Here is a 25447-nt window from a genome sequence, read left to right as displayed (position 1 = left end):
ATCCACCAATGTACCTGTGAGGTTTTGACCTGGAACTTAACTGTCTGATCTCTAGAGTTTTGCCACACTGTGGCTTTTTATTTTTGTTGTTTGTTTGTTTGGCTGGGGAGTTTCGTTGGCCTTGCGGCATGGCTTTCGGGATCTTAGTTTCTCGACTAGGGATCAAACCTGAGTCCCCTGCAGTGGGGTGTGGCATCCTAGCCTCTGGGCCACCAGGGAATTCCCAATCCCACTGTATTTCCGTGCCCTCTCCATCTACAGCTTCCTCACAGGGAGCGAGAACACTGAGATCTTGGTGGCAGTGAAGCTTGCAGCCAATAAATTTATTTTTTTAGGAATTTTAAAAACTTTCATTCTTGTTTTTAAATGGAAAATATTGACATTTTTCTTTATTGGGGAAGAACAGTGAGAAAGCATGATAATCATCAGCTGACCATCTTTTGAAAATTTGAAAAGGTCCAGAAGCATGAGTAATTATTCTGGGTTGAGTACTGTCAGGCACCCACTCCAGTCCCAATCTGTCAGCTTCTCTGGAGCCTGTAACAGTCACTTGCTGGTAGCGGCTCTGGTTATAAGAAAGATCTTGGTCTTTCTTGTGCCATCAGAATGCCAGGAGTGGGATGCTCTGTGCCCCTGGGTGTCGGGGGCACTTTCTTGTGCCTGTGATACACTTGGAGAGCATCCAGTTCCATCATTGCCTTGCTCTCTAGACACTGTTAAAAGAAGGAATCTCTTAGAAATAGTTTCCCATCATAGTGAGTTGCGAGCTTAAGTCTGGAACTGAAGCCCCAAAGGCAAGAGAAACTGATTTATGGCTTAATAGTTCCTGTAATTTTTTTCTACCAGTAGTTTTAAAGTTTGTAATGTCCTCCTTATTAAGTCTAAGAGGATAGAAGTAGTGGTAAAAGTAGATTCAGATTTTACATAACTCTAAGTCCAAAAGTAACCTCAGTTATCAATTTGAGAACATCTGTGTGCTTGTAAATAATGTGACATAACATATGCTTGGTTTTCTTTTCAACTTGCCAGTATGTCACTGACTGCTTGCCTAAGGAATATCTGCAAATTTACCTCACTCTTATAACTTCCCATGATAACTAACAAGTTACTTCCCATTCATGTAACTTTCTAAGAATGAAAACGTGTCATAATTTTAAAATTCCTGTATTTTTATAGACATCTAACTGTATCTTTCTCTATTAAACCTCATACTGATTGTTAAATACTTCTATGGAACAATTCCACAAAAGTGGGATTTTTAAATCATGCTTGTGTGTTGTATTTAAATTAATATTTCCAAATAACTCCTAGTATGTTTCATTATTTGAATTTTCATTTCCCTCATTCTAGGAAATTAAACACACGAACAAAGTGTTCAAACATTGGAATGTTCTGTTAACCAGACTTAAAGTCTGATATAATCTAAAAAAAAATATTCCAGAAGCCATCAAATATTTCATAGTTTTGGGAGAACACCACTAATTTCTAACCTCACATGACTCTGTAATGTAAATGTTAAAAGTATATTTTGGCTTATTTACTGATGTGTAGGAAAATGGGAGATAGCATACTTCAGGCTAAAATAGGATATTAAATCGGAAGCTCTGGAGTTTGTCTCTTTTCAAATTAGAAATAAATTTAAATTCTTTAAAAACACTTTTAAACACTTTAAAAAAATACTTTATTGAAGTATATTTGATTTACAGTGTTGTTTATCTCTGCTTGTACAACAAAGTGATTAATTATACACATTTCCTTTTTCTTGTTCTTTTCCATTATGGTTTATCATAGGATGTTGTCCCTCCCCTTTTTAAATGAAAGCTGTATGTCTGACTTCAAATTAATGCCATATGTTCATTACTTTAAAGATGCTAACATATTTTGCAAACTTTTAAAAGCAGGCCCCTCAGAAAATGATACTGATTTTTACCTGTTTTTAATTAATTTATCTGTTATTCAGTACCTCTGTGTGTAACACATTTGGAATATTAGGATTAATAAAATATGAACTCTTTCTGCCATAGGGTAGCTGACAGAATTCATCCCTGTGCAAAGTCAGTGACTTCAAAGGGCTCCTTCTGCTAGAGGGCATCTGTTCTTATTTTATTTCCTCCTACTTGGTATATCTTCCAGTGGGTATTGCTCTGAGAATATACTGATGGCATCTCTCACCATAAGGATTTGGATTACTTAAGGAACATGTAAGGAAAAAAGCAATGAACCAGTTAATTGCTTTTTGTTTATTACTAGATGAGTTTCTAGCAGTCTAAATGTGTGGCTGTGACAACAGCATCTTGAAGAGCTAGTGAAATTAAAACAAGTGGTTCTGTTTGCTGCTTAAGAACATTGGTTTTTTCTTTCTCCACTTGAAAGAAGGTTTCAGGTACCCGTATGCCAGAGATTAGCCTAGGATACAAAAGAAGTGTTGATGCCCACCCTGCTTATCACTCAAAACTTCTCTCCCATTACACCTTTTCTCTCCTATTACATAAAGTCCTACCTTTTGTTCTGACCTCTCATTTTTCTTAGAAAAGAATATTCTCTTTTGCATCAGAGCTATAAGCACAGGTGAGAAACGTGCTAGATCTTCAGCTAAATGTCATATAATTTAAAGAAAGGTGGATTAACATAAATGTCTTGTGTATATCCATTGCCTTGCCTTTTGTAGGACACATAACTAATAACATAGTCACCTTGAACCAAAGTAGAGGGCAAGGGGGTGCTTGACATTTTTAATGAGGGATGCTTTATTTGCATGCCCATGAGAGAGGGTGGGGGTTGGATGGGGGATCCTTTTATTTCTTGGGATAACTCGTTATGTGAAATGCTTTCTATCCAAGCATTAAATACATATATTTAGAAATAGTGAAACATTCTGCAGTGCTTGGTTTGTCATGTCGTTTTTTCATTCTCTTCTGAAATTCTTTGCACTTGAACCGAAAGAATTCCAACCCTCTGAGAGATGCCTCCATTTGCGCTTGGCTTTCTTGTTCCAGTTGCCTTTGTTTTATTGAGATAAATATAGGTTCACACGCTATGTAACAAACAGTACAGAGGCATTCCATATACACTTGAACTCATTTAGTCACTAAGTCGTGTCCAACTCTTTGTGACCCCATGGACTGTAGCCCACCAGGCTCCTCTGTCCATGGGATTTCTCAGGAAAGAACACTGGAATGGGTTGCTGTTTCCTTATCCAGGGGATCTTGCTGACCCAGGGACTGAGCCATGTCTCCTGCTTGGCAGGAAGATTCTTCTCCGCTGAGCCCCTGGGGAAGCCACATTTACTTGCTGAAAGCTTTCTGATAGGACCAAGAAAAAGAAAGAATTCTTGTTTTAAAATTTTCTTTTTATTTTATAACAAATACTTAGTGTCACAAATGCAAGCTGGAACTAAGCATGCAATGAAATGACACTCAGTTCAGTTCAGTCGCTCAGTCGTGTCCGACTCTCTGCAACCCCATGAATCACAGCACACCAGGAGTTCACTTAGACTCACGTTCATCGAGTCAGTGATGCCATCCAGCCATCTCATCCTCTGTCGTCCCCTTCTCCTCCTGCCCCCAATCCCTCCCAGCATCAGAGTCTTTTCCAATGAGTCAGCTCTTCGCATGAGGTGGCCCAAAGTATTGGAGTTTCAGCTTTAGCATCGTTCCTTCCAAAGAAATCCCAGGGCTGATCTCCTTCAGAATGGACTGGTTGGATCTCCTTGCAGTCCAAGGGACTCTTAAGAGTCTTTTCCAACACCACAGTTCAAAAGCATCAATTCTTCGGCACTCAGCCTTCTTCACAGTCCAACTCTCACATCCATACATGACCACTGGAAAAACCATAGCCTTGACAAAAATGACACCAGAATGTTGTAAAATGTGATATTAGTGCAGTTTCAGACAATGCAATAATGAAGATGCGCCAGACAATTTCTGTTGGTGGAAACAACTTTTTTTTTCTTTCCCGATTTGAATGTCATTTCTAAATGACATAAGCAAGAACTGTTGTGGACCATAGACAATACTATCAGTGCCTGAGAATTCAGTGTAGTTTCATGGAAGAAGTAGTTGTTTACTAAAGACCTTATATAATGAGTAACTCAGGGAATTTAAAATATACTTAAAATTCTTAACTTCAAGGAAAAAGCTTTAATTACTCAAAGCACTTAATTGACTTCAATATATAGAGTTTCCCGCCCCCCCCATTCTTTTTCTTAAAAATGTTATTTTCAAGCATAGCTTTTTAAAAACCTATTACAGAAATTTTCAAACAAGTAATTTGGGAATATATCTATTACTCCGTATTTTGCCAATCTGGTGTCATCATATTGAGGATATTTTAAAGCACAGAAACCTAGACATCATTTCTTTCATGTGTTGCTATTTATGTGCCCAGTGTATCTCTAAGCGCCTTATTCTTAAGCGTTAATGCTGTTGTTGCACTCGATTCTTCTCAACCCCGTGGACTACAGCCCGTCAGGCTCCTCTGTCCATGAGATTCTCCAGGCAAGAATCCTAGAGTGGGTTGCATTTCCTACTCCAGGGGATCTTCCTGACCCAGGGATCGAACCCATCTCTCTTGGGTCTCCTGCATTGGCAGGCAGATTCTTTATTACTCTGCCACCTGGGAAGCCCTGAAGTATTGATAACTTTAGTTAAAGCAGATAAACTTAACTAGAACACATATGCCTATCTTGATAAACAAAATAAGCCTCTTTGCCTCCACTGCCCTATGTAAGCATTTCCTTGGTATATATTTATTGCACTGAAGTAGGTTTAAAGGAAAAACTGACACTTGTCTATGAGTTTATTTAATAATGGAGTAATGCTTTTTATTTTATTATTTAAATTCAAAATAAACCATAATAACCACAAAACTAGAATGGGATTGCTTCCAGACAGGGTGTGATTTGGGAGGAAAGAATGTGATGGAGTCTTCCTGCTTGCCTTTTGCTTGTACCTTTCAATGTTGTCCTCAGTTCCTATTCAAAAATAAGACAAAAGTGCATTTAAAAAACAAAAACCCAATAAAATGTGCCTCTCTGGAAATTGTTGTAACGTAGCATGGATCACAGTGTGTTTTGCTTGCTTCTTCATCTACAACTTTTCATCAAAATACTACTTTTTAAACTGTTGTGGTTCTCAAAATATGTAAGAACAGTTATCATTTTGTGCTTTAAATCAAACAAAAAGATTACTTTTAAAATAATTTCTGGTGTTGGATATAGTTTTCAAATGTAAAATGAAGCTTTGTGGGGACAATTCTTGTTTTGAGTAAGCAGTCTGTAACTTTACTATGTATTTGGAACATATTATGATAAATGTAGTAGGGGGTTTAAATTTTTGTAATCTTTAACATAATTGGAGTAAATTTAAGTTTAGCTACCAAACAATTTTGACAGTGCCTAAATTTGCTTACTATTTTAGTGAAAAATTCTAGAAATATTTCTTTATTCCTTCCAAAGTGTTTTTATATTTGTTGGTTACTTCAACTTTCTCCAGGAGGGAGATGCACTTGGAAAGAGAGACTTGTAGCCTTTAAAAAGAGCTAACAGAAATGGAGGATCTGCGTGTACTGCCCAGTCCATCTACATGAGTATTAAGCTCAAAAGAATGTTGCAAAGTCAGCCTTCTTCAGACTGTTCACTTCAGATGAACAAGTTAGTTCAGAAATTTCCAAATGAAAATTGATTCCAGCCTTTACACTTGCTAGGATTAAAACATTGTTTCTCCAGTCACTTTCCAAATATAGGGTCTTTATGTCACTAGGGGTATTAATAACTGTTAAACAAAGACTCGGTGCAGTAATTTTGCAAGGAAGTAGAAACCAGATTTCTTTTTGTAAGACTTCTTAGGATGTTTTCTGTGTTAATGTGTTTTTGATTTATTGTGACTCATTCAGAGGAGAGTATATTCTCTCCTCTAATTTTCTTTTCCCTTAACCTCTTTCTCTAATAAGGTAGATAATGCTTTTGATCTTTGTCCTCTAGAGAAATATGACAAGTCATTTCATTGTTTTGTCATGCTATAACTGCTTCTACTTTGGAATGCTATCCGTGTTGCCAATGTTTGAAGTGAAGTGAAGTCACTCAGTCGTGTCCAACTCTTTGCAACCCCATGGACTGTAGCCTACCAGGCTCCTCCGTCCCTGGGATTCTCCAGGCAGGAATACTGGAGTGGGTTGCCCTTTCCTTCCCCAGGAGATCTTCCCAACCCAGGGATTGAACCTGGGTCTCCCATATTGCAGGCAGATGCTTTACCATCTGAGCCACTCGGGTAATTTGTAATTATTATGAGAACTGTTTTTGAAAGAGTATATATTTAGTTTTCTTGGTTGTTAGACACCTTGGGCTTCAGTGTTTTCATATATCTTCCCCTGTTCTGAAAAAGAATTTGTAGTGATGTATTAGGATACAGAGTATTTTTTTTTAATGTGATATAAATTAAGACTTGATAAAAATATAGGAAATGTTTGATAATCTGGCAGTTAAATTAATATTGGGATAACAATCATGGGCTTTGGGCAGGAGGAAACTTGAATTGCACACTCATAATTTCAAAGGAAAAGAAGTCATAAATTTCTCAGGGAAATCCAGTTTTTCTCCTCATTGAGTTTGAGTGTTATTACTCAAATCCATAGAGAGAACATGGGGGAGATCTTCCACTTTATAACTCATGTGTTTGACTCCAGCCACAAGTATACATATATCCCCTCCCTCTGAGCCTCGCTCCAGAAGTTTCTTAATATGATCTCAGAGTCACCTGCTGACTGAGTCTCAGCAGCAGTGTCTGCATAACTGTGATGCTCTAGCAGTCTTTTGAAAATAAACCTTTGGGGAGAACCCCCCCACCATGCTGTTTTCTTTTTCTCTTCATTTCTTCTCACCTCCCCTCAGGTCTTTGCTGGTTCAGGCAGCCCCAACAGGGTTTCTTAGCAGTTCAAGGGCAGTCTCCTTGTTAGTTCATACAGTCTGTCCACGCCCTGTAGGAATTCCGTGTTCAGTGTTGGGTTGACTCATTCATTTGGACCCTAAACCTTGGGTTCCTTTGTGGTTCTATCAGTTTTTGAATCTTTGCAGCTTTTGAGTACCGGTTACATTATCCCTGGTGGCTCAGATGGTAAAGCATCTGCCTGCAATGCGGGAGACCTGGGTTCGATCCCTGGATTGGGAAGATCTCCTGGAGAAGAAAATGGCAACTCACTCTAGTACTCTTACCTGGAAAATCCCATGGACGGAGGAGCCTGGTAGGCTACAGTCCATGGGGTCGCAAAGAGTCAGACACGACTGAGCGACTTCACTTCACTACATTATTGGTACTATGTCCATCTGAGACTTTTTTTTTTTTTTTCGCAGAATGTTGGGATCTTAAGTTTCCCAACCAAGGGATTGATCCCATACCCTGCTGCAGTGGGAACAGTCTTAACCACTGAACCACTAGTAAAGTGCTTCTAACAATTTAATTTTAGAGTAACCACTAGAAGAACTATGGTGTCCATTAGTAGCAACTCCAGTTCGCTTCCCTTCTACCCACTTTACTTGCCCCTTCCTCATCCCTAAATAACTATGAATCTATTTTCTGTTTCTATGGATTTGCCTGTTCAGATGTTTCATATAAACAGAATAATGCCATTTGTGGTCTTTCATGACTAGCTTCTTTGATTTAGCTTGTTTTTGAGGTTCACTCATGTTGTAATGTGGATCAACAGTTTTCATTCCTTTTTATGGTTAAACAGTATTCCATTGTAGGAGTATACAACATTTAGTTTATCATCAGTTGTCAGACACTTGGGCTTGTCTGTTCTCTCTGACTATCAATACTGCTGTATACATCTGCATTCAAGTTTTTGTGTGGACCTAGATTTTCAGCTTTCTTTAGTTAGGTATGTTCATAGGAGTAGAATTGCTGGGTCATATGGTAACTTTATGTTTAACTTTTCAGAAACAGCCAAACTTATTTTCCAAAGGGGCTTCACCAACTTAACATCCTCATTAACAATGTTCTGGCATTTTTCCTTTCTTTACACCCTTTTCAGCTCTTTTAACTTTTCATGGGTGTGGATTTGCTATCTCATTATGGTTTAGATTTACATTTCTTTAACTATTGATTTTGAGTAACTTTGTATGTAGCTATTCGCCCGTTTTCTTTGGAGAAAAGTTTATTGAAGTCCTTTGCACATTTTTTAATTGAGCAATTTTTCTTAACTGTTTTTTAGTTGTAAAGTTTCTGTATATATTCTAAGTACGACATCTTATATGACTTACAAATATTTTCTCCCAGTCTGTGGGTTGTCTTTTCATTTTCTTGATGATGCCCTTTAAAGCACAAAAGTTTTTTAAGTTTTGGTGGGTTTTGTTTTTGGCCATACCACATAGTAAAATCATGGATTCCTAACCATTGGATCACCAGAAGAAAAAAGTCAAAGTAGAAAGTATTAGTTGCTCAGTCATGTCTGACTCTTTGTGACCTGTTGGTATGTCCATGGAATTCTCCAGGCCAGAATACTGGAGCAGGTAGCCTTTCCCTTCTCCAGGGGATCTTCCCAACCCAGGGATCGAACCAAGGTCTCCTGCATTGCAGGCAGATTCTTTATCATGTGAGCCACCAGGGACTAATTCCCCCAAAGTTGTGAATTTTGATGCAGTTTTGTCATATAGAATGCAGGGTCATGAAAATGTATTACTACATATTCTTATAAGAGTTTTATAGTGTTAGCTCTTGTACTTAGGTGTATTATCCATCTTGAATTAGTTTTTTATACAGAGTAAGGTAGAAGTCTCAATTCATCCTTTTGTATGTAGACATTTCACTGTTCAGCACCGTTTACTGAAAAGAGTTATTTTCTCATCAAATTATCCTGAAACTCTTGTCAAAAATCAGTTGACCAGGGACTTCTGTGAGTCCTAGTGTTGACTCCATGCTTTCATTGCTGAGGGCCTTGGGTTCAATCCCTGGTCTCGGAACTGGGATCCCATGGGCTAACAAACAAGCAAATAAATTGACCATAAATGTAAGTTTATTTCTAGCCTCTCAAATTTGATTCCATTGATCTTTGCCTACCGTTATGGAAGTACCACACCAAAATTACTGTAGTTTTATAGTAAAGTTTTTAGGAAATTCAAAATACTTTGCTCTTTTTCAAGAAAGTTGGGATGTTCTTGGTCATTTGTAATTCCATATATGTTTTACCTTCAGTTTTGTTGATGTCCGGGGGGAAAAAGACAGAATATCATAGCTATTTCATCAAATCTATACAATCTTAGAGTATTGCCATTTTAACAAAATTAAATTGTCTGTTTATGAACATAGACTGTCTTTCCATTTATTTAGATGACTTCTATTTTTTAACAGTGTTTCATAGTTTTTAGTGTGTAAGTCTTGCTGTTCCTTTGTCACTTTTTTTGTAATAGTTTGTTCTTTTAATGCTATTATGAATGCTTTCCTTATTTCATTTTTGGGTTGTTCACTGTAGTGTATGTATGTATGTGAAAGTCGATCAGTCGTGTCTGACTCTTTGCGACCCCACAGACTGTATATGTAGTCCACGGAATTCTCCCGGCCAGAATACTGGAGTGGGTAGCCTTTCCTTTCTCCAGGGCAACCCAGGGATTGAACCTAGGTCTCCCATACTGCAGGTGGATTCTTTACCAGCTGAGCCACAAGGGAAGTCCTATTGTAGTATACAGAAATGTAATTGATTTATTTTGTACATTGATCTTATATTTGTAACCTTGCTGCTTTGAATGAATGCTGCCTGTATGGGGGGAAGCATTGAGCTAGGAGTTAAGAAATCTGGGTAGTTCTTTGGTTTTGTGAAGAGCTAACTGGTTGTGTGACCTTCGGGAAATTATTTAACTCGTAGTTTCCGTTTCTACCTCTGTGAAAACAAGAAGGTGTGGCTGAATGATGGCTAAAGTCCCTCTCAGCCCTAAAGATCAGCATTCCCTCTCTGCTCACAGTTACACATAGATTGACTTTTGGTCTCTAAACAGACTCTCCTTGCAGAGAGCTGTAAAAATCTCTCCAAGTAACTCGTATATGCAGATGAGTTGACAATGACTGTTTTAGAGACAGATTATGGGCAGCTTGATGTCAAGTGATATTTTCAGGCTTCCATATTTTAGATATGATGAAATGGAAGAACGGTGATGGGAATAGCAGGAGTGAGAATAATAACAGAACAACAAATTACTGCGTTTTACGGTTTGTGGAGTATTTCGAGACGATAAGTCATTGATGCTGAAGGACAATTCTGTGAAACTAGGAAGTGTTTTCATTCCTGTTTAAGAAATGATAAAATTGGAGTTCAGAGAAATTAAATGACTTGTTCAAGGTCACTGCGCTAACAAAATGGAGGCTATGATTGGATCCACCATCATCTGGTATCATTCCTGTTAAGCCATCAGTTAGGATTATGTAGGGTAGATAATTTCAAAAATTTTTAGTCCCTTTCATTATGTTTACTTGTCTTTGAAGTGGGATAATTACCTACTTAGAATCATTTGTGCTAATAATCTAAAGCTGTGAATCTTTATTGCTCTTTTAAGCTAATAACTTAAAAAAAAAAATCCCTGTGCATATATAAGTATCAGGCAACTAAATGAAAAACAGATTGGTATGGGACATGGTGAAACTAATTTCATAATATGGTAATCACTTGAGTTACTACATAAAGAATGATTAGTTATTCATGTGGCTTGTGTTTCTTGGAGGTAATTGTTGCAGATACACTAAAAGCACCCACCAGCAGTTCCCCCTCATGTTAATGGTGGGCAGTGTAATTTGTTATGCATCCCTTCTGGTTTACTTGGCCCCTCCCCCAACACACACTTTCTTTTTCAGTTCGGTTGGAAGAATGACTCATGGGTGCTGTAGTACTTTGCTCTCATATTGTTCTGTACTTAACTGTTGTGCATTTGCTTGTATACAGGGAGAGAACAGTGTGTTCTTGGAAGCGATCATTTTGTATACTTCTGGTCTCTGGCTATGGTTCTGTTACTCTTTTGTGTTCCTGACTTTCCTTGCCTTAGTATTCCTAGTAACTAGCCAGTTAATCATCAACGAGCTGGGCTTTGGAAGTGGTGCTGTGGTTGAGTGGCTGCAGAAGTTTCCTTCTCTCCTTCCTTCACTTAAGAATCTCAGACAGAACCAGATCTCTGGGGACACCCTGCATCTAACTCCGCATTAACCCTTCTGTCTTTCCAACTCGGGGCTTTTGTAGAAACGGGGGACAGAATAGCTTGTGGTGTACTTACCTGCCTTGGGAGAGAGAACTGAGAATTCTAAGAAAGGTCACCTTGAGAAAGTGTTTCTTTAAGTAACTATTGTTTTTAGAGTAAATATTAGACATTGTCTGTTTCTATTGGTTCATTGTGCTTTCTCTCCCTTTAGCCCCCCAGGTTCGCCCAATAGTCTTGGCTACTTCCCTACAGCTGCTAATCTTAGCGGTGTCCCTCCACAGCCTGGCACGGTGGTCAGAATGCAGGGCCTGGCCTACAATACTGGAGTTAAGGAAATTCTTAACTTCTTCCAAGGTTACCAGGTCAGTACCTTGAAGAAGAAAACTACTTAAGTGCCCTTATTACTTAAGCTGATGTGCCTAAAGAATGCAGCCAGGAATATTCTCTGAAACTCATGTGTGTACAAGTGCTTTTAAATAGATTTGCTTTATGAAGAACCAGAGTCAGGGGGGACTCATTATCTGAGTGCTTACTTCAAACTCATCCCTTTGGAAGGATTAGGGCTCTTCCATGGTATTTTAATTACTTCCACTTAATCTTAGGTGCTTTTCTTTTTCTCTCTTTCGGTTGGGCTACTTTGAGAAAGCTCTTTATGCACACAGTGGTGTGGGTCTTTCCATCTAGAATAAGATTGGCTAAGAAGGAATTTTCTTCAAAGTCAAATTGTTGACTAACGAAAAAATAAGAGACTTTGAGTATTTAAAAAGTAGTCTGAGTCCTTTCTGCCTGGTATGGAAGAAACAGGGTGACTCAATGAATCTTTAGATGGTAACTCTTGAAAAGAGCCGTAGGAAGTGTTTCTTTTATGATAACTCTAATGAAACTGATTTTTACTCTTTTCTATTTTTCGAACGCTACCTGTGTCCATCAGTTGTTCTTATTCTCATCTCACCTGAGAGGATACTTTTCCTTCCTTAAATCACATGGTTAGACCCAAACTCCTTCTTCCTACCATGTCTAAAAATCAGTATCTTGCAGTCTTTTACTTGCACTAAAAGCGAAAATGGTCTTTCCTCTTGGAGCTGAGCCTTGCTTGAGTCATTAGAGTTGAGAAGCATTTGTAGGGCTAATCATCAAGTCCTAAAGCATTAACCATACAAAACGATAAGGGTTTTGCCTGCAGGCGCAGTTGCACTGGCACTCTTAGAATAGGTTTACAAGATTGGTGTCCATGAACCATGGAGTCGCAAAGAGTTGGACATGACTTGGCGACTGAACAACAACGACAAATCCATAAATCGGGGAGGATTGTGGAGCTCAGCTAAAGCAATGTCAGTGGGGATGCCCCAAACCTACCAACTTACCATCATGGGATATTTTTTGACAATTGAAGAAAATCTATGTCTGATAGTGAAAGACTGAATGAAATTGGACAAAAGTTATGTTTTGTTACTGCTTGGCTTAGCACATTCTTTGCAGACATAGCTGTTTTTCAGAGATCAGCAGATACTTTGCTTCTTCCCTACCTGTTGGAATCCTTTGGAATGGTAAAAAGTTACTTCCCAAACTTCATATCTGATTCACTAGATTACGAAGAGAGAATTTTACCAATGGCTATTGAAAAGATAAAATCACATGGAGAATACATTTGAGTTTTGTGTTTTCTCCCATGATTTTCCAGTTGTTTTGACTAATTAATTTTTATTACATTCAAACTGAATAGCGTCAAGTGGTCATACATACAAACTGTATGAGAGTAAACAAAACTGCTCTTCTAATGGGTATTTATCAAACCACAAACACATAATAGCAGTTATTTCTAGATTTATGGCTAAAAGATTTACAGGCTTCAAAATTAAGATAAACTACTACAGATTGACGTTATTTTATCTTCTAGTAGCCTCTAGGGAATTATTCAGTGTTGGAGCAGACCTAGTATAATCAGAAGCAAAAAGATTCTGCCAGACTATTTTGTCTCAAGGCATTTGCCTTCATTTCTGAAGTGCTTGGAATTTATGAACTGGATAGATAAATTAGGATTACATGGGAACCTCAGTTATCTAATTCAGCATATCAAATTATTCTTGAATAGTTTTAAGGTAGTTAAAATGCATACATTCGAAATCTTTTGTATATAACCTAGTTTCATGTTGCTCTTACTTAAAAGTTTATTTTCTGCTGTCTTTAAGAGTCCTTGCCTTCTTATTTCTTTTTGCCTGTTCTCAGTTGTTTTAGTAATGGCCAGTAACCCTGAAGCCCTAGATTCTTTTAGATATGGCTTTGTCACAAGATAAAAAAATCAGTGGATGACTTTTTAAAAAAAATTGTTCTGAAGTGTAATCTTTATGTCTATCTTTATATATGGGGCCTTCATTGCTGTTGCTTACTTATTGGGAGGTCTTCATTTGATTTCTGGGTTAAAATTTATCCTACATAATTACATAATTTATTTATGTAGGTAATAATACCAAATCCTTGGTGGTAATTGTTTGAATGAGTGAATGAAATCTCTTTATGGTTTCCGATTCTGTCTTTTAAAACATACATATATATATATATATAATAATGGTATATGTCATTTTTATAAATGTTACTTTCAATTTTTAGATGTATGGTTCCCCTTTCCTCAGCAAAATTCTTTCTATAAAACTACTCCCACTTAATTTTTCCTTATTTGATTTGGGGTTGAAGGGGCTGGAAAGGGCTGATTAACAAAAAGAGAAGAATTGTGATACTAAAGCAAGATGCAGGATATAGGTTCTGCTATCAAATCTGCATTTTTGTAAATTAACCTGAGTGAGGCCCATTTTGATAAATGAAATTTAATAGAATGAGAATTGAATTTATGAAGGCAAACTAAAACTGTTTACTGATGAGGACGTCATTCTGGTCGTGGAAGTAAATCTTTGTCTTTATTTTGGTTGATGGACCTCTTATTCTGAAATGGGCTCTTAGGTATCCTTATATTAGTCCTTTAACTTTTTCATTTGCCCTTGGCATTAACCTTTGCTGTCAGTGGCTTTGCATTTTCAATAGTGCTAATTTTCTTTTCTCCTCCAAGTACTGACTTTAGTGATTATCTCTTTGGGTCGCTCACTGCTCTTAACTTGCTGCGCTGCTGAGAGAACTAGATTGATATTACAAACACAGCTAATGCTCGTGGTGTCATGGAAACTATCGTTAACAAGATCTGAGTTGTTTGGTAATGCTGTGGTACACTGTTCTTTTTCTATCTGCATGTTCATCTAACTTCCCGCTTAGAAGAGATTTTTATGGTATTTAGACATGTTAAGTAAGAAAAGATTTGAGATTCACAGTTACTTATGTGGCTTGTATCAGCGTTAACTTGTTTCCTATGGTTTTAACGTCCTGTATGTAATTCAGTTGGTAGAACTATTCAGTTGAAATACTAACCATCTGTAGTGATTGTTTGTCCATCTTTTGATCCTGTTTGTTTTAACTTGCATTTTTAGTATGCAACCGAGGATGGACTTGTACACACAAGTGACCAGGCCAGGACTCTATCCAAAGAATGGGTTTGTATTTAAGGGCCCCAGCAGTTAGATCATCCTCAGAAAAGAAGGTAAGGCTCCATGCTGTGGAAGTTAAATTATATAAAGGGCCTAACAAAGAGAGATCAAGAATCTCGATGTTTTTTAAGTCAGGTGGGACTTCTCTTCCCTTTATGTGATATAAGAAATGACAGAAATCTTGGAAGGAATGGAGACTGAAATTAAGATTGTCATCTTAGTATCTAAGCGATATATATGGAAGCGGTTGTATGTTATTTTGGCGTAAGGGAAAACTTCCATTTGGAAATTATTTTATTTTAAAGTATACAGTTAAATGATACTTAGTGTATTTGCAATATTGTGTGACCACTGTTTCTGTCTAGTTCCAAAACATTTTTATCAGCTCTGAAAGAAAATCCCATACCCATTAAGCAATAGCTCCCAGTTTTCCCTCCCAATAGACCCAGGCAACCCATCTACTTCATGTCACATGTTTTTGAGGTTTATCCATGTTATAGTATGTATTAGTACTTTATTCCTTTTTTTGTGACTGATTAATATTCCATTTATCAAGTCAGAATTAATATTCTGGCTTGATGGACATGAGTTTGAGTGAACTCCAGGAGTTGGTGATGGACAGGGAAGCCTGGCATGCTGCAATCCATGAGATCACAAAAAGTCAGACACGACTGAGTGAAATGAATATTCCATTGTATGGCTATATGAGATTTTTTTTTTTCCCCATATATCTATTGATGGGCTTATGGGCTGTTTCCACCTTCTGGGTATTGTAAATAGTGCTAATATGAATAATTATGTACAAATATTTGAATATTTTAAATTATTTTGGGTGTATATTTAGGAATAGAAACACTGAGTCATATGATAACTCTATTAAGTTGGTTATACCTTTTTTTCCTAGTTTCTTTTCTAAAGTTGTGATAAAATAATATATAACATAATACGATTTTAGTCATTTTTTAAGTGTACAGTTCATGGCATTAAGTACATCCACATTGTTTACAAAGTCTAGCTCCTGAACATTTTACCTTCTTGTGCTGAAACTCTAAATAACATTAAACACAATCTCCTATCCCTCTTTCCCTAGCCCCCTGGAAACCATTATTCTCTTATGTTTCTGTGCATTTGACTATTGTAGTTACCTTATAAATGGAAAAACACAATTGTTCTTTCGTGGCTGACTTATTTCATTTAGCCTAATGTTTTTTAAAGTTCTTCTGGATATACTTTTAAGTATGCCTCATTCCAAAATGATTGTAAGGTTTTTGTTGCATGTCTTCCTCCTCTTCTAAAACTAAACCTAGAGGAAAAGGATGCTGATAGCTTTTTGAATAATTTTTTCTCCCTACTAATACAGTTCAGCTCAGTCGTGTCCGACTCTTTGCGACCCTATGAATCACAGCACACCAGGCCTCCCTGTCCATCACCAACTCCCAGAGTTCACTCAAACTCATGTATATCGAGTCGGTAATGCCATCCAGCCATCTCATCCTCTGTTGTCCCCTGCTCCTCCTGCCCCCAATCCCTCCCAGCATCAAAGTCTTTTCCAATGAGTCAGCTCTTCTCATCAGGTGGCCAAAGTATTGGAGTTTCAGCTTCAGCATCAGTCCTTTCAATGAACCCCCAGGACTGATCTTTTTTAGAATGGACTGGTTGGATCTCCTTGCAGTCCAAGGGACTCTCAAGAGTCTTCTCCAACACCACAGTTCAAAAGCATCAATTCTTCGGCGGTCAGCTTTCTTCACAGTCCAGCTCTCACATCCATACGTGATCACTGGAAAAACCATAGCCTTGACTAGATGGACCTTTGTTGGCAAAGAAATGTCTCTGCTTTTCAATATGCTATCTAGGTTGGTCATAACTTTTCTTCCAAGGAATAAGTGTCTTTTAATTTCATGGCTGCAGTCACCATCTGCAATGATTTTGGAGCCCCCCAAAATAAAGTCTGACACTGTTTCCCCATCTATTTCCCATGAAGTGATGGGACCAAATGCCATGATCTTCGTTTTCTGAATGTTGAGCTTTAAGCCAACTTTTTCACTCTCCTCTTTCACTTTCATTAAGAGGCTTTTTAGTTCCCCTTCACTTTCTGCCATAAGGGTGGTGTCATCTGCATATCTGAGGCTATTGATATTTCTCCCGGCAATCTTCATTCCAGCTTGTGCTGCTTCCAGCCCCGCGTTTCTCATGATGTACTCTGCATATAAGTTAAATTAACCTTCCCTTAAAAAATATTAACATTGTGTGTGAATCTCCTCAAAAGAGCTGGTTATAAGGAAGGACATGGTCAGGAATTGGTGTGGCTTCTTTCTTTTTTTTTTTTTTAATTGGGTTGCTGAAATTGTTTTTTTGGCATGTCATTTGGTAACCATTTTCATGGCCAAGGACTATGTGGGCTTCAATCACATGGATTCTAAATTAGAAAAAAATGTTGTCATTGCAGTGTTGTGTTTGAGAAGATGACAGTTGGGGGTCTTAGTCTATCATTCTGAAGTTGTAGAAGCCCCAGTTCTGGATTGGAAGTGTTGATTCTCTGCCATTTTCAGTGAGGTTTCAAGATGCTATCAAAGGGCTCACATCCATGGAGAATTTTCCAGTCCACATACCAGTCCACTGTGCATTTTCTAGTACGTGGTGATGAGAGCACTTCAGGTGTTCTTTGCTCATCTCCCTGATGCTGCCTATGAACTTGACAAGCACACTGTGCACAAAATACGTGTAAAAATGACTAGAATTGAGGAATTCTCTGGTCATCTAATGGTTAGGACTTGGCACTTTCACTGCCAGGACCTGAGTTCGATCCCTGATCAGGGAGCTAGATCCCAGAAGCCTCACGACCAGAAAAAAACTGACTAGAAGTGTGACATTTTGAAATATCCTGAATTGACTATGACCTTTACTCAGTACCGCTAATTCTATCCTAATGTTTGTATATTTGGGGTCATGGTAGGATAACAAACCAGGTCCTTTGTTAAAATCCAGGCTTTTGCATTTAACATCAGATTAATCTGCCTTTATATTGAGGATTTTTAAAAAACTCACATGGAGTACTGTATGAAATACTTGGCATAAGTTATCTCATTTAATTATATCAACAACCTTGGGCTGTAAGGATCATAAAAGTATTTGTGCTCCTTGTAAAGAATTTGAAACATATAGACAGTTACAAGGAAATCAGTAATCATCCCACCATCTAGAAATAGCTACAGTGAATGATTCTTTTTAAGTTCTTTTTTTATATGCCCTCTAGGAATTTTGAACCTGTTTCTTTCCCTGAAACCTTTTGCTGTGACTGTATATTTGCATATTTTTCTCCTCATTCACATGCATATTAAATTCATTAGCATTAGTCATCTTTGACGCCAATAGAGTGGCATGTGCTCTGAGAGCACTTTTATATCTGCAGTCTCACTGGAGTTTCAACACAGCCCTGTGAGGCCTCAGGACATGTACCTTGGCTCCATTTGTCAGAGGAGATGAAATCCAGAGGGATTAGACAATTTTTACAAGTCATATAACTAGTGACCAAGCTGATCTAAGACCCATAGTTTCCAGCTTCACTCTTGGTGCTCTTTCCTTTGGGCAAATGAGAGCACAGCAGTAAGTGTGCGTTGAACTAATAGTGACCCAGAATGTCTACATCCTGATTCCTGGAACCCGTGTCTTTTGCCTTACCTACCAAAAGGTGTAAATTAAGGATCTCGAGAGGAGGAGTTTATTTTGGATTACCTGGGTGGACCCTAAGCGGGATTATAGGAAAGAGACAGACAGAGATCAGGTAGACACGTGAGAGAGGAGGTGGAGGTATAACTACCAGAGACTGCAACCAGGCAAGGAACACCTGTAGCCGCCAAAACTTGGAAGAGGCCAAAAGGAGATGTTTTTCTTGCACCCTACCCTCTGGAGGGTGTGTGGCCTGGCTGACACCTTCATTTCTGACCTCTGGCCTCCAGAATTGTTAAGAATAAATTTCCCCTTGTTTTAAGTCAGTTTGTAGTAATTTGTTACAGTAGCCACAGGAAACTGATATGTTGTGTAAAAATTCACTGGAAGAACAATGTCACTGCTCGTTATAGAATCAGATAAAGGTAACCAAAGCCCATGGTGAGGTCTGGTAAAGTCTTTTCCTGTAGCCTTTTCCCCTCAAAGGAGCCTATATTTGCAGAAAGTAAAAGTGAAGTCGCTCAGTCGTGTCCGACTGTTTGCGACCCCATGAGCTGTAGCCTACCTGGCTCCTCTGTCCATGGGATTCTCCATGCAAGAATACGGGAGTGGGTTGCCATTTCCTTCTCCAGGTGATCTTCCCGACCCAGGGATCGAACGCGGGTCTCCCACATTGCAGGCAGACACTTTACCCTCTGAGACACCAGGGAAGCCCAGACTGCCCCCTAAAAGATAATGCTTGCTTTTTTGGTCATAAGAAACCCCTAAGGACAGCTCACAGGCTATTAAAGATGCCCAAGGGGCACTTCAGAGATGGAGGTTGTGATGACTGGCTGGAAAAATGCCTCCTCACCTGGCCAGAGTTCTTGTCGCCTCAACTTTCACTGTGAGCTCCAAGCCTCATACTCAGGATCTCAAAGGGCAGGGTCAGCTCATAAATTTAAATTTGTCAACAAGTGCTTCCTAACTGTGTTTACAACTATATTTTGCATACATAAGGAGATGATAATTCTTTTGAGGGGACAGTTCCTTTCTCTGTAAAAATTGGGGAAAAAATAACTTCTACATATGTAACATTTTTGGGTGTTAAGAATCAGGTGGATTAATGAGTATAAAGTTACACAAACTAAGGTTCTTTCTGTATACAAGTACCTATTTTGTTGTTCTGAATACAATAATCATTACAGGGTTAGACTACTCTCTACATTCCAGACTTATTCCGATTTTACTAGTGTTTTCGTTAATGTCCTTTTTCTATTCCAGGATCCAGTCTAAGGTTTCACATTTAGTTGGTTTGTCTCCTTGGTGTCCTCTGGCCTGTGTTAGTGTCTCAGTCTTAGGTTGTTTTCTTGACCTTGACAATTCTGTTTTACACTGTTCTTGAAGTCTTGTGGGCTGTCCTTTAGTTGGATTTGTTTTTTTCTTGTGGTTGGACTGGGGTAGTAGGTGTTAAGAAAGAGTATATGGAAGTGAAGATCCCCTCTCATGAAGTTTCATGATATGTATTATCTGTTGTGTTGTACCCAGGTGACCTCCCTGATGATATCAATTTTGATCTCTTGGTAAATAGCTTCATCCATTCAGGCTGTCTTAACACAATTCTGTGGACTTGGCTGGCTTATAAACGACAAACATTTACTCTCTCACAGGGTTCTGAGAGCTGGAAAGTCCAAGGTTAAGTGCTTCTGGTTTCCTTTTGTGTGTGTGTGTGTGTGAAACGTTTTGTCTGTTTACAAGGTTATTTTTGGAAGCTCTTGTAATACATTAAGCCTGGTATTGTCATAGCACCTAAGTTTCATGGAAAACAACAACAAAAATCTCGATGTAGCTCTCATTTGAATAGGTGTGTTTTTTTCTCTTTTTTTGGCTGCACTGGGTCTTTATTGCTGTACTCGGGCTTTCTCTGGTTGCAGTGATTAGAGGCTACTTTCCAGACTCCGCATTTCGGTGGCTTCCCTTGTGCTGAGCACTGGCTCCGTGTCCTCGGGCTTCAGCAGTGGCAGTGGCAGATGCAGCAGTAGGGGCTGGCAGGCGGTAGCTGTGGCACATGGGTTTAGTCGCCCTGCAGCGTGTAGGATCTTCTGCAGCAGGGATCGAACCTGCGTCTCCTGCTTTAGCTGGTGAATTCTTAACCACGGGGCCTCCAGGAAGTCCTGAAGGGTATTTTTTATTCTTGGTCTCTTAAGTGTATAGTTTGGATTACTTTGTGGATTGAAAAAATGTTTTCTTTTCGATCAACATAGTGGCTGATATTTTATTTTCTGCCCCCCAAATTCAAGATATCTTTTGAATAAAAAAGAGCAGCTTTGAAAATTGGACAAAACTTCTCTCTTCCTCCTCCAACTAGGATTATAAAAATGGGCCAGAATGACAAATAAATATTGATTCTTTTGACTTAACTGACAAACAGCCTTTCTTTGATTAAAGAATTTGAGTTACAGGTTTTATTTTATCTTAAAGGAAGAAGAAACTGTTCTTCTGTCCTAATCAAAGATCCCACCTATGAATTATACTTTTCAGAAAAGAGATGTCAAAATTACTGGGAGGAAATGAAATATTACAAGTACAGACAGTCCCTACATACGAACAAGTTCTGTTCCGAGAGTACTTTTTAAGTCCAGTTTGTTAGTAAGTCCAACAAAGTTAGCCTAGATACCCAACTAACACAATTAGCTATATAGTACGGTACTATAATAGGCTTATAATGCTTTTCACACAAATAATGCATAAAAAACAAACATGAGAAATAAAACATTTTCCATATTACACACAGTGCCTTGAAAAGTACAGTAGTACAGTAGGGCAGCGGGCACACAGGGGCTGGCAGGGAGTGAGCAGGCAAGGGCAGCTACTGACCAGAGGAGGGATGGGCGGTGGGGCAGCCGAAGGACCGGCGGCAGTAGAAGACGCAGGGCAAGCTGCACCTTCCCTCGCACACCTGACGCTGATGGCACAGGATCTGGTTCTTTGCTGGCTTAGCTTCTGTCTACCCTCTTGAAAAAAACAGTCTAGCGACGTCTGGGTAGTAGCTGTTATTTCTCGTCATAGAGGACACAGTAGCACTGGATCGCATTCTGAATGGCTGCTGCAAACTCCTTGAGCCGTTGTAAGTTCCCCTGCTGTGCCTCAAAGACTGACGGTGCCTCCTCAAATAAACAAAATCCCCTGCCATCTCCTGCGTCGTGAATCTCTTCAGTTCTCTGTTTACTTCTTCCCTCTTTTCTCTCTTTGTCCTTTCTCTGGGCTTCCAGTGCCATCAGGTCTCTAACTTGCGTTTGCATCTTTGAAGGTTCGCAACTTGAAGGTTCGTATGTAGGGGACTTATGTAATCAGAGTTGCAGGCGTTTTTTTCTTTTTAAGGTGTGTAGGTTCATTCCATAGGACATAACACCAGTTGGTGAAACCAGATATCTTAAAAGGATTCTTTGTAAATATACATAGAACTTTTAATGGCAGCTTAGTGCAAAACACAGCATTATATGTTTTGACACAGATCTTACTAGAAACGAAAGACAAATTTGCCGTTGTACCTTAAAAATTGTCTTCGCATAAGAGTGTTTGCTCTTCTGCAGCTATAGGGGAATATGAAACATTTTCTCCTTATCTGTCTGAGATTTTCTTTTTTGTTGTTGTTGTTGTTGACAGCTAGGAATCTACAGCTGCACTGCTAAATTCTAAAGTTGCATTGGATACCATGGGGATTAAAAGGCAGGTCTGAGAAGGTTAAGCTTTTAATTTTTTCAGAACTTGTCCACATTTTCACAAAACATGAAGGTATAACTTTCAACATCTACAGTGATTTCCTACTGGAATACTAGTAGTCTGGGCTGACAATGAGGAAGCTAGAATTCATTGACTCTGATAACAGACAGGTCCATAGTTGACCAACTTGGCTGCATCCAATTCCTCACTCTCAGCCCATCTCGCAGCAAATCCTGGCTTGTCGCCCTTCCATTGCCAAGTCCAGAGGAAGCCAGGGCTTCAGTGTCACCGGCCTCACTTTAAGTCCATCTCTGAAACCATTGTGGCCAAGGGCACACAGGACTCTAATGGGCTATATCTGGGTCACTTGTTGGGCTCAGTGGTAAAGTTGCCTCTTTATGGCCTTGAGACTGGGGGCAGGGCAGTCATTTAAGGAAAATCAGGTGCTATTGCCAAAAGATAGACAAAATAGATATTGGACAGCAATAATAATGTCGGGTCATTGATAAGAGATTTTCCTATCCAAATTTAGTATCCAAAGTGAAAGTGAAGTCGCTCAGTCGTGTCCGACTCTTTGCGACCCCATGGACTGTAGCCTACAGTGCTCCTCCGTCCATGAGATTTTCCAGGCAAGAGTACTGGAGTGGGTTGCCATTTCCTTCTCCAGAGGATCTTCCCAACCCAGGGATTGAACCTGGGTCTCCCGCATTGTAGGCAGATGCTTTACCATCTGATCCATCAGGGAAGTCCTGGAGCAGGTTTCAATGCATAGTATTTTAAAGCTAAGTGCTAAATTATGGTCCCTTTGAAAACCACATTTAAAAATGAATTCTAACAAAGAGACAAAAGTTTCTCTGTTCTTAAGAGTACCTGAATCTAAATCTGTATTCCAGTTTTGAAATCTTTTTTATTTTTTATTTTTTGCTGTATGCTGATTCTTAGCTATGGCTGAGTCTTAGTTTGATTTTCATTGCAGTGTGCAAACTCCTAGTTGTGGCATGTGGGACCTGGTTCCCTGACCAGGGATCAAACCTGGGGCCCTCTGCATTGGGAGCACAGAGTCTTAGCCACTGGACTACCACGGAAATCCCAGAATCTACTTCTAAAGCAAATCTAGGATTAACCACAATTACAAATTGGCCATATGAATAGAATTAAACTCTGAAGAACTATATTTCTATCTTCATTTGTTTCTCATTTACATGTGAAAGTATACACATGCCTAGTTAGTTTTCATTTTAAAGATTGTGTGTGGGATATAAGTAAATAGCACAGAAGAACCAATTTGCATTCACATTCTAGATCTTCCAATTACTGGCTTAATTGCTCTGTGCCTCAGGTTTCCCATCTGTAAAATGGGCGTGACATGGCAATATAATAGGGTGGTTGTAAGGATGAGATAGTCCACATAAAGGTGGTTTTTATAGATTGGCCACTGACATATAGAACTCTTTTGCTACAGTGTCATTATTTAGTGCCTTTTTTTTTTTTCCTTTTGGCCGCACCACGTGGCATGTGTGGTTAATTCTCCCACCAGCTATGAAGCTTGTGCCCCCTGCTTTGAAAGCATGGAGTCTTAACCACTGGACCACCAGAGAAGTCCCCTCTCAGTGCTTCTTACTGATAACAAATAGTCTTGTTTGAATTTTTTTGAAATTTCTTATATTAGAATTTAATATTAAATTTTTGTCTTACTGGCTTGATTTATTTAAAAAATGGTATTGAACCTCCACTATCACTAAAATGCTTGGATAACTTGGGGACCCAGAATAAGGAATGGAGAGAATAGTCTCCTCACAAAGGATTTAAGTGGGGAGGTAAAAACACACATCATCCCATGCATGATAATATGGCTAGGGTATTGTGGAAATGCCAGTTATCACATAAACTTCACTTGTCAGCAGTGTATTCCCTGAGAATTTGCTGTGTAAATACCAATTATGTCTGTGTAAAATACAAATTTGGAATCCTTTTAAGATTTTTAGACAGTCTTTTTTATGGCGACCAGGAATTGTAAACTTGAGAGACTATAATTTTTTCTTTTGTTGTTTTTTTTTTTTATCCAGTATTTGAAAGATGTATGGAGATCCTGAAACCTTCAGACATAAGACAACTTCCAGCAACTTCAGGAGAAGTTTGTCTACACTCAGGCTGCAGTATTTTCAGCAAACATCACTGGACGGTGGGCAAATGCCCTATCTTTTGGTGGAATGAAAAATTTGAGCCAGTGAAGCCAAATTCTCATTGCAAGCAGCATGCTTGGCTCCTTGCTCACTGCAAACAGGCATTTAAAATGTGAATTTGAAATCGGGTGTCTCCATTACTACCAGCTAGTATGGCATCATAGGTGTTTCCTAAGTTTTAAGTCTTGGGGGGAAAAAAAATACTCCACTAACAACTGCCATCTCCACCAGGAACTCTTTTCTGGAAGCTCCATTTATGTGTGTTCCCCCTCTTCTCCCCATCTTCTGCACAATCACGTGCTCTTCTGAAGTAAAAATAAGGTCTTGGAGTACGTAAGTCCCAGACTTACAAAAAGAAATAAAGCTATTATTTTCCCAGTCTCTTGGCCATCACAATGTCTTACAGTTAAAAGCCACCAAAAAACTATTTTTAAAACACCTTGGAATAAGTGAGAAGAAATGGCACACCCATCACAAAACATATGTAGTTTAAAAGTTGCAATTTTTTCTCAGTGGGTATCAGTTGTAAATAAAAATGAACTAGGGGCCAAAATATAAAACCAAAATGAAGCAGCTATGTGTAGTTATTAATTTCTAGTTTGAACTGTAACTGAATACTGTGGCTTCATATGTATTATTTTATACTATACTTTTCCCATTATTGATGGTTTGGACTTTAATAAGAAATTCCATAGTTTTTAATATCACAAATGAGAATATTTGAACAGTGTATTCTAGAAAGCAATATACTAACTAAAGTGAATGCTTGTATATAATATAGCCTTAATCCTTTTTCTCTAATGCCTTAACTGTCAAATAATTAAAACTTTTAAAAAGCCTAGGGTTATAGTCAGCATGCTAGACTGAGAGGTAAACACTGATTGATGAGAACAGGTACTGATGCTGTCAGTGTTTAGCACTATGTGTTTAGCTGTGTTCATGCTCCAGAAGTGCAATATTAGACACTAGCTAGATAGTACTGCTGCCTCATGTAACTCCAAAGAGAAAAAAACAGAATTTGATTAACTGAGTGCACATGTTCCTTTAAGTTACTCTTAATGTCCTTAGCTTGAATGCAATGCCATACAGATTCATGTGGCTGCTATTTTTATTTACTTTGCATTGTTTTGATTAATACCTTAAATGGAAAGCCAAACATTCCCTCTTCACTGACCAGTAATGGCCCTTTAACTGCA

General features: G+C 38.6%; 1 protein-coding gene across 1 annotated transcript in view; it reads left to right on the top strand.

Moving 5' to 3' along the window:
* ESRP1 (epithelial splicing regulatory protein 1) overlaps positions 1–14718 on the top strand; it is a 48093-nt gene extending 33375 nt beyond the window's left edge. The window contains exons 14-15 of the mRNA XM_052651770.1: positions 11382–11532; positions 14644–14718. Coding sequence (XP_052507730.1) covers positions 11382–11532; positions 14644–14718 — 226 coding nt within the window. The remainder of the gene's footprint in view (positions 1–11381; positions 11533–14643) is intronic.
* The last annotated feature ends 10729 nt before the right edge of the window (positions 14719–25447 follow it).

Source organism: Budorcas taxicolor, chromosome 14, assembly GCF_023091745.1.
Source record: "Budorcas taxicolor isolate Tak-1 chromosome 14, Takin1.1, whole genome shotgun sequence".
NCBI lineage: Eukaryota > Metazoa > Chordata > Mammalia > Artiodactyla > Bovidae > Budorcas > Budorcas taxicolor.
This window is presented reverse-complemented; position numbering and strand designations above follow the sequence as displayed.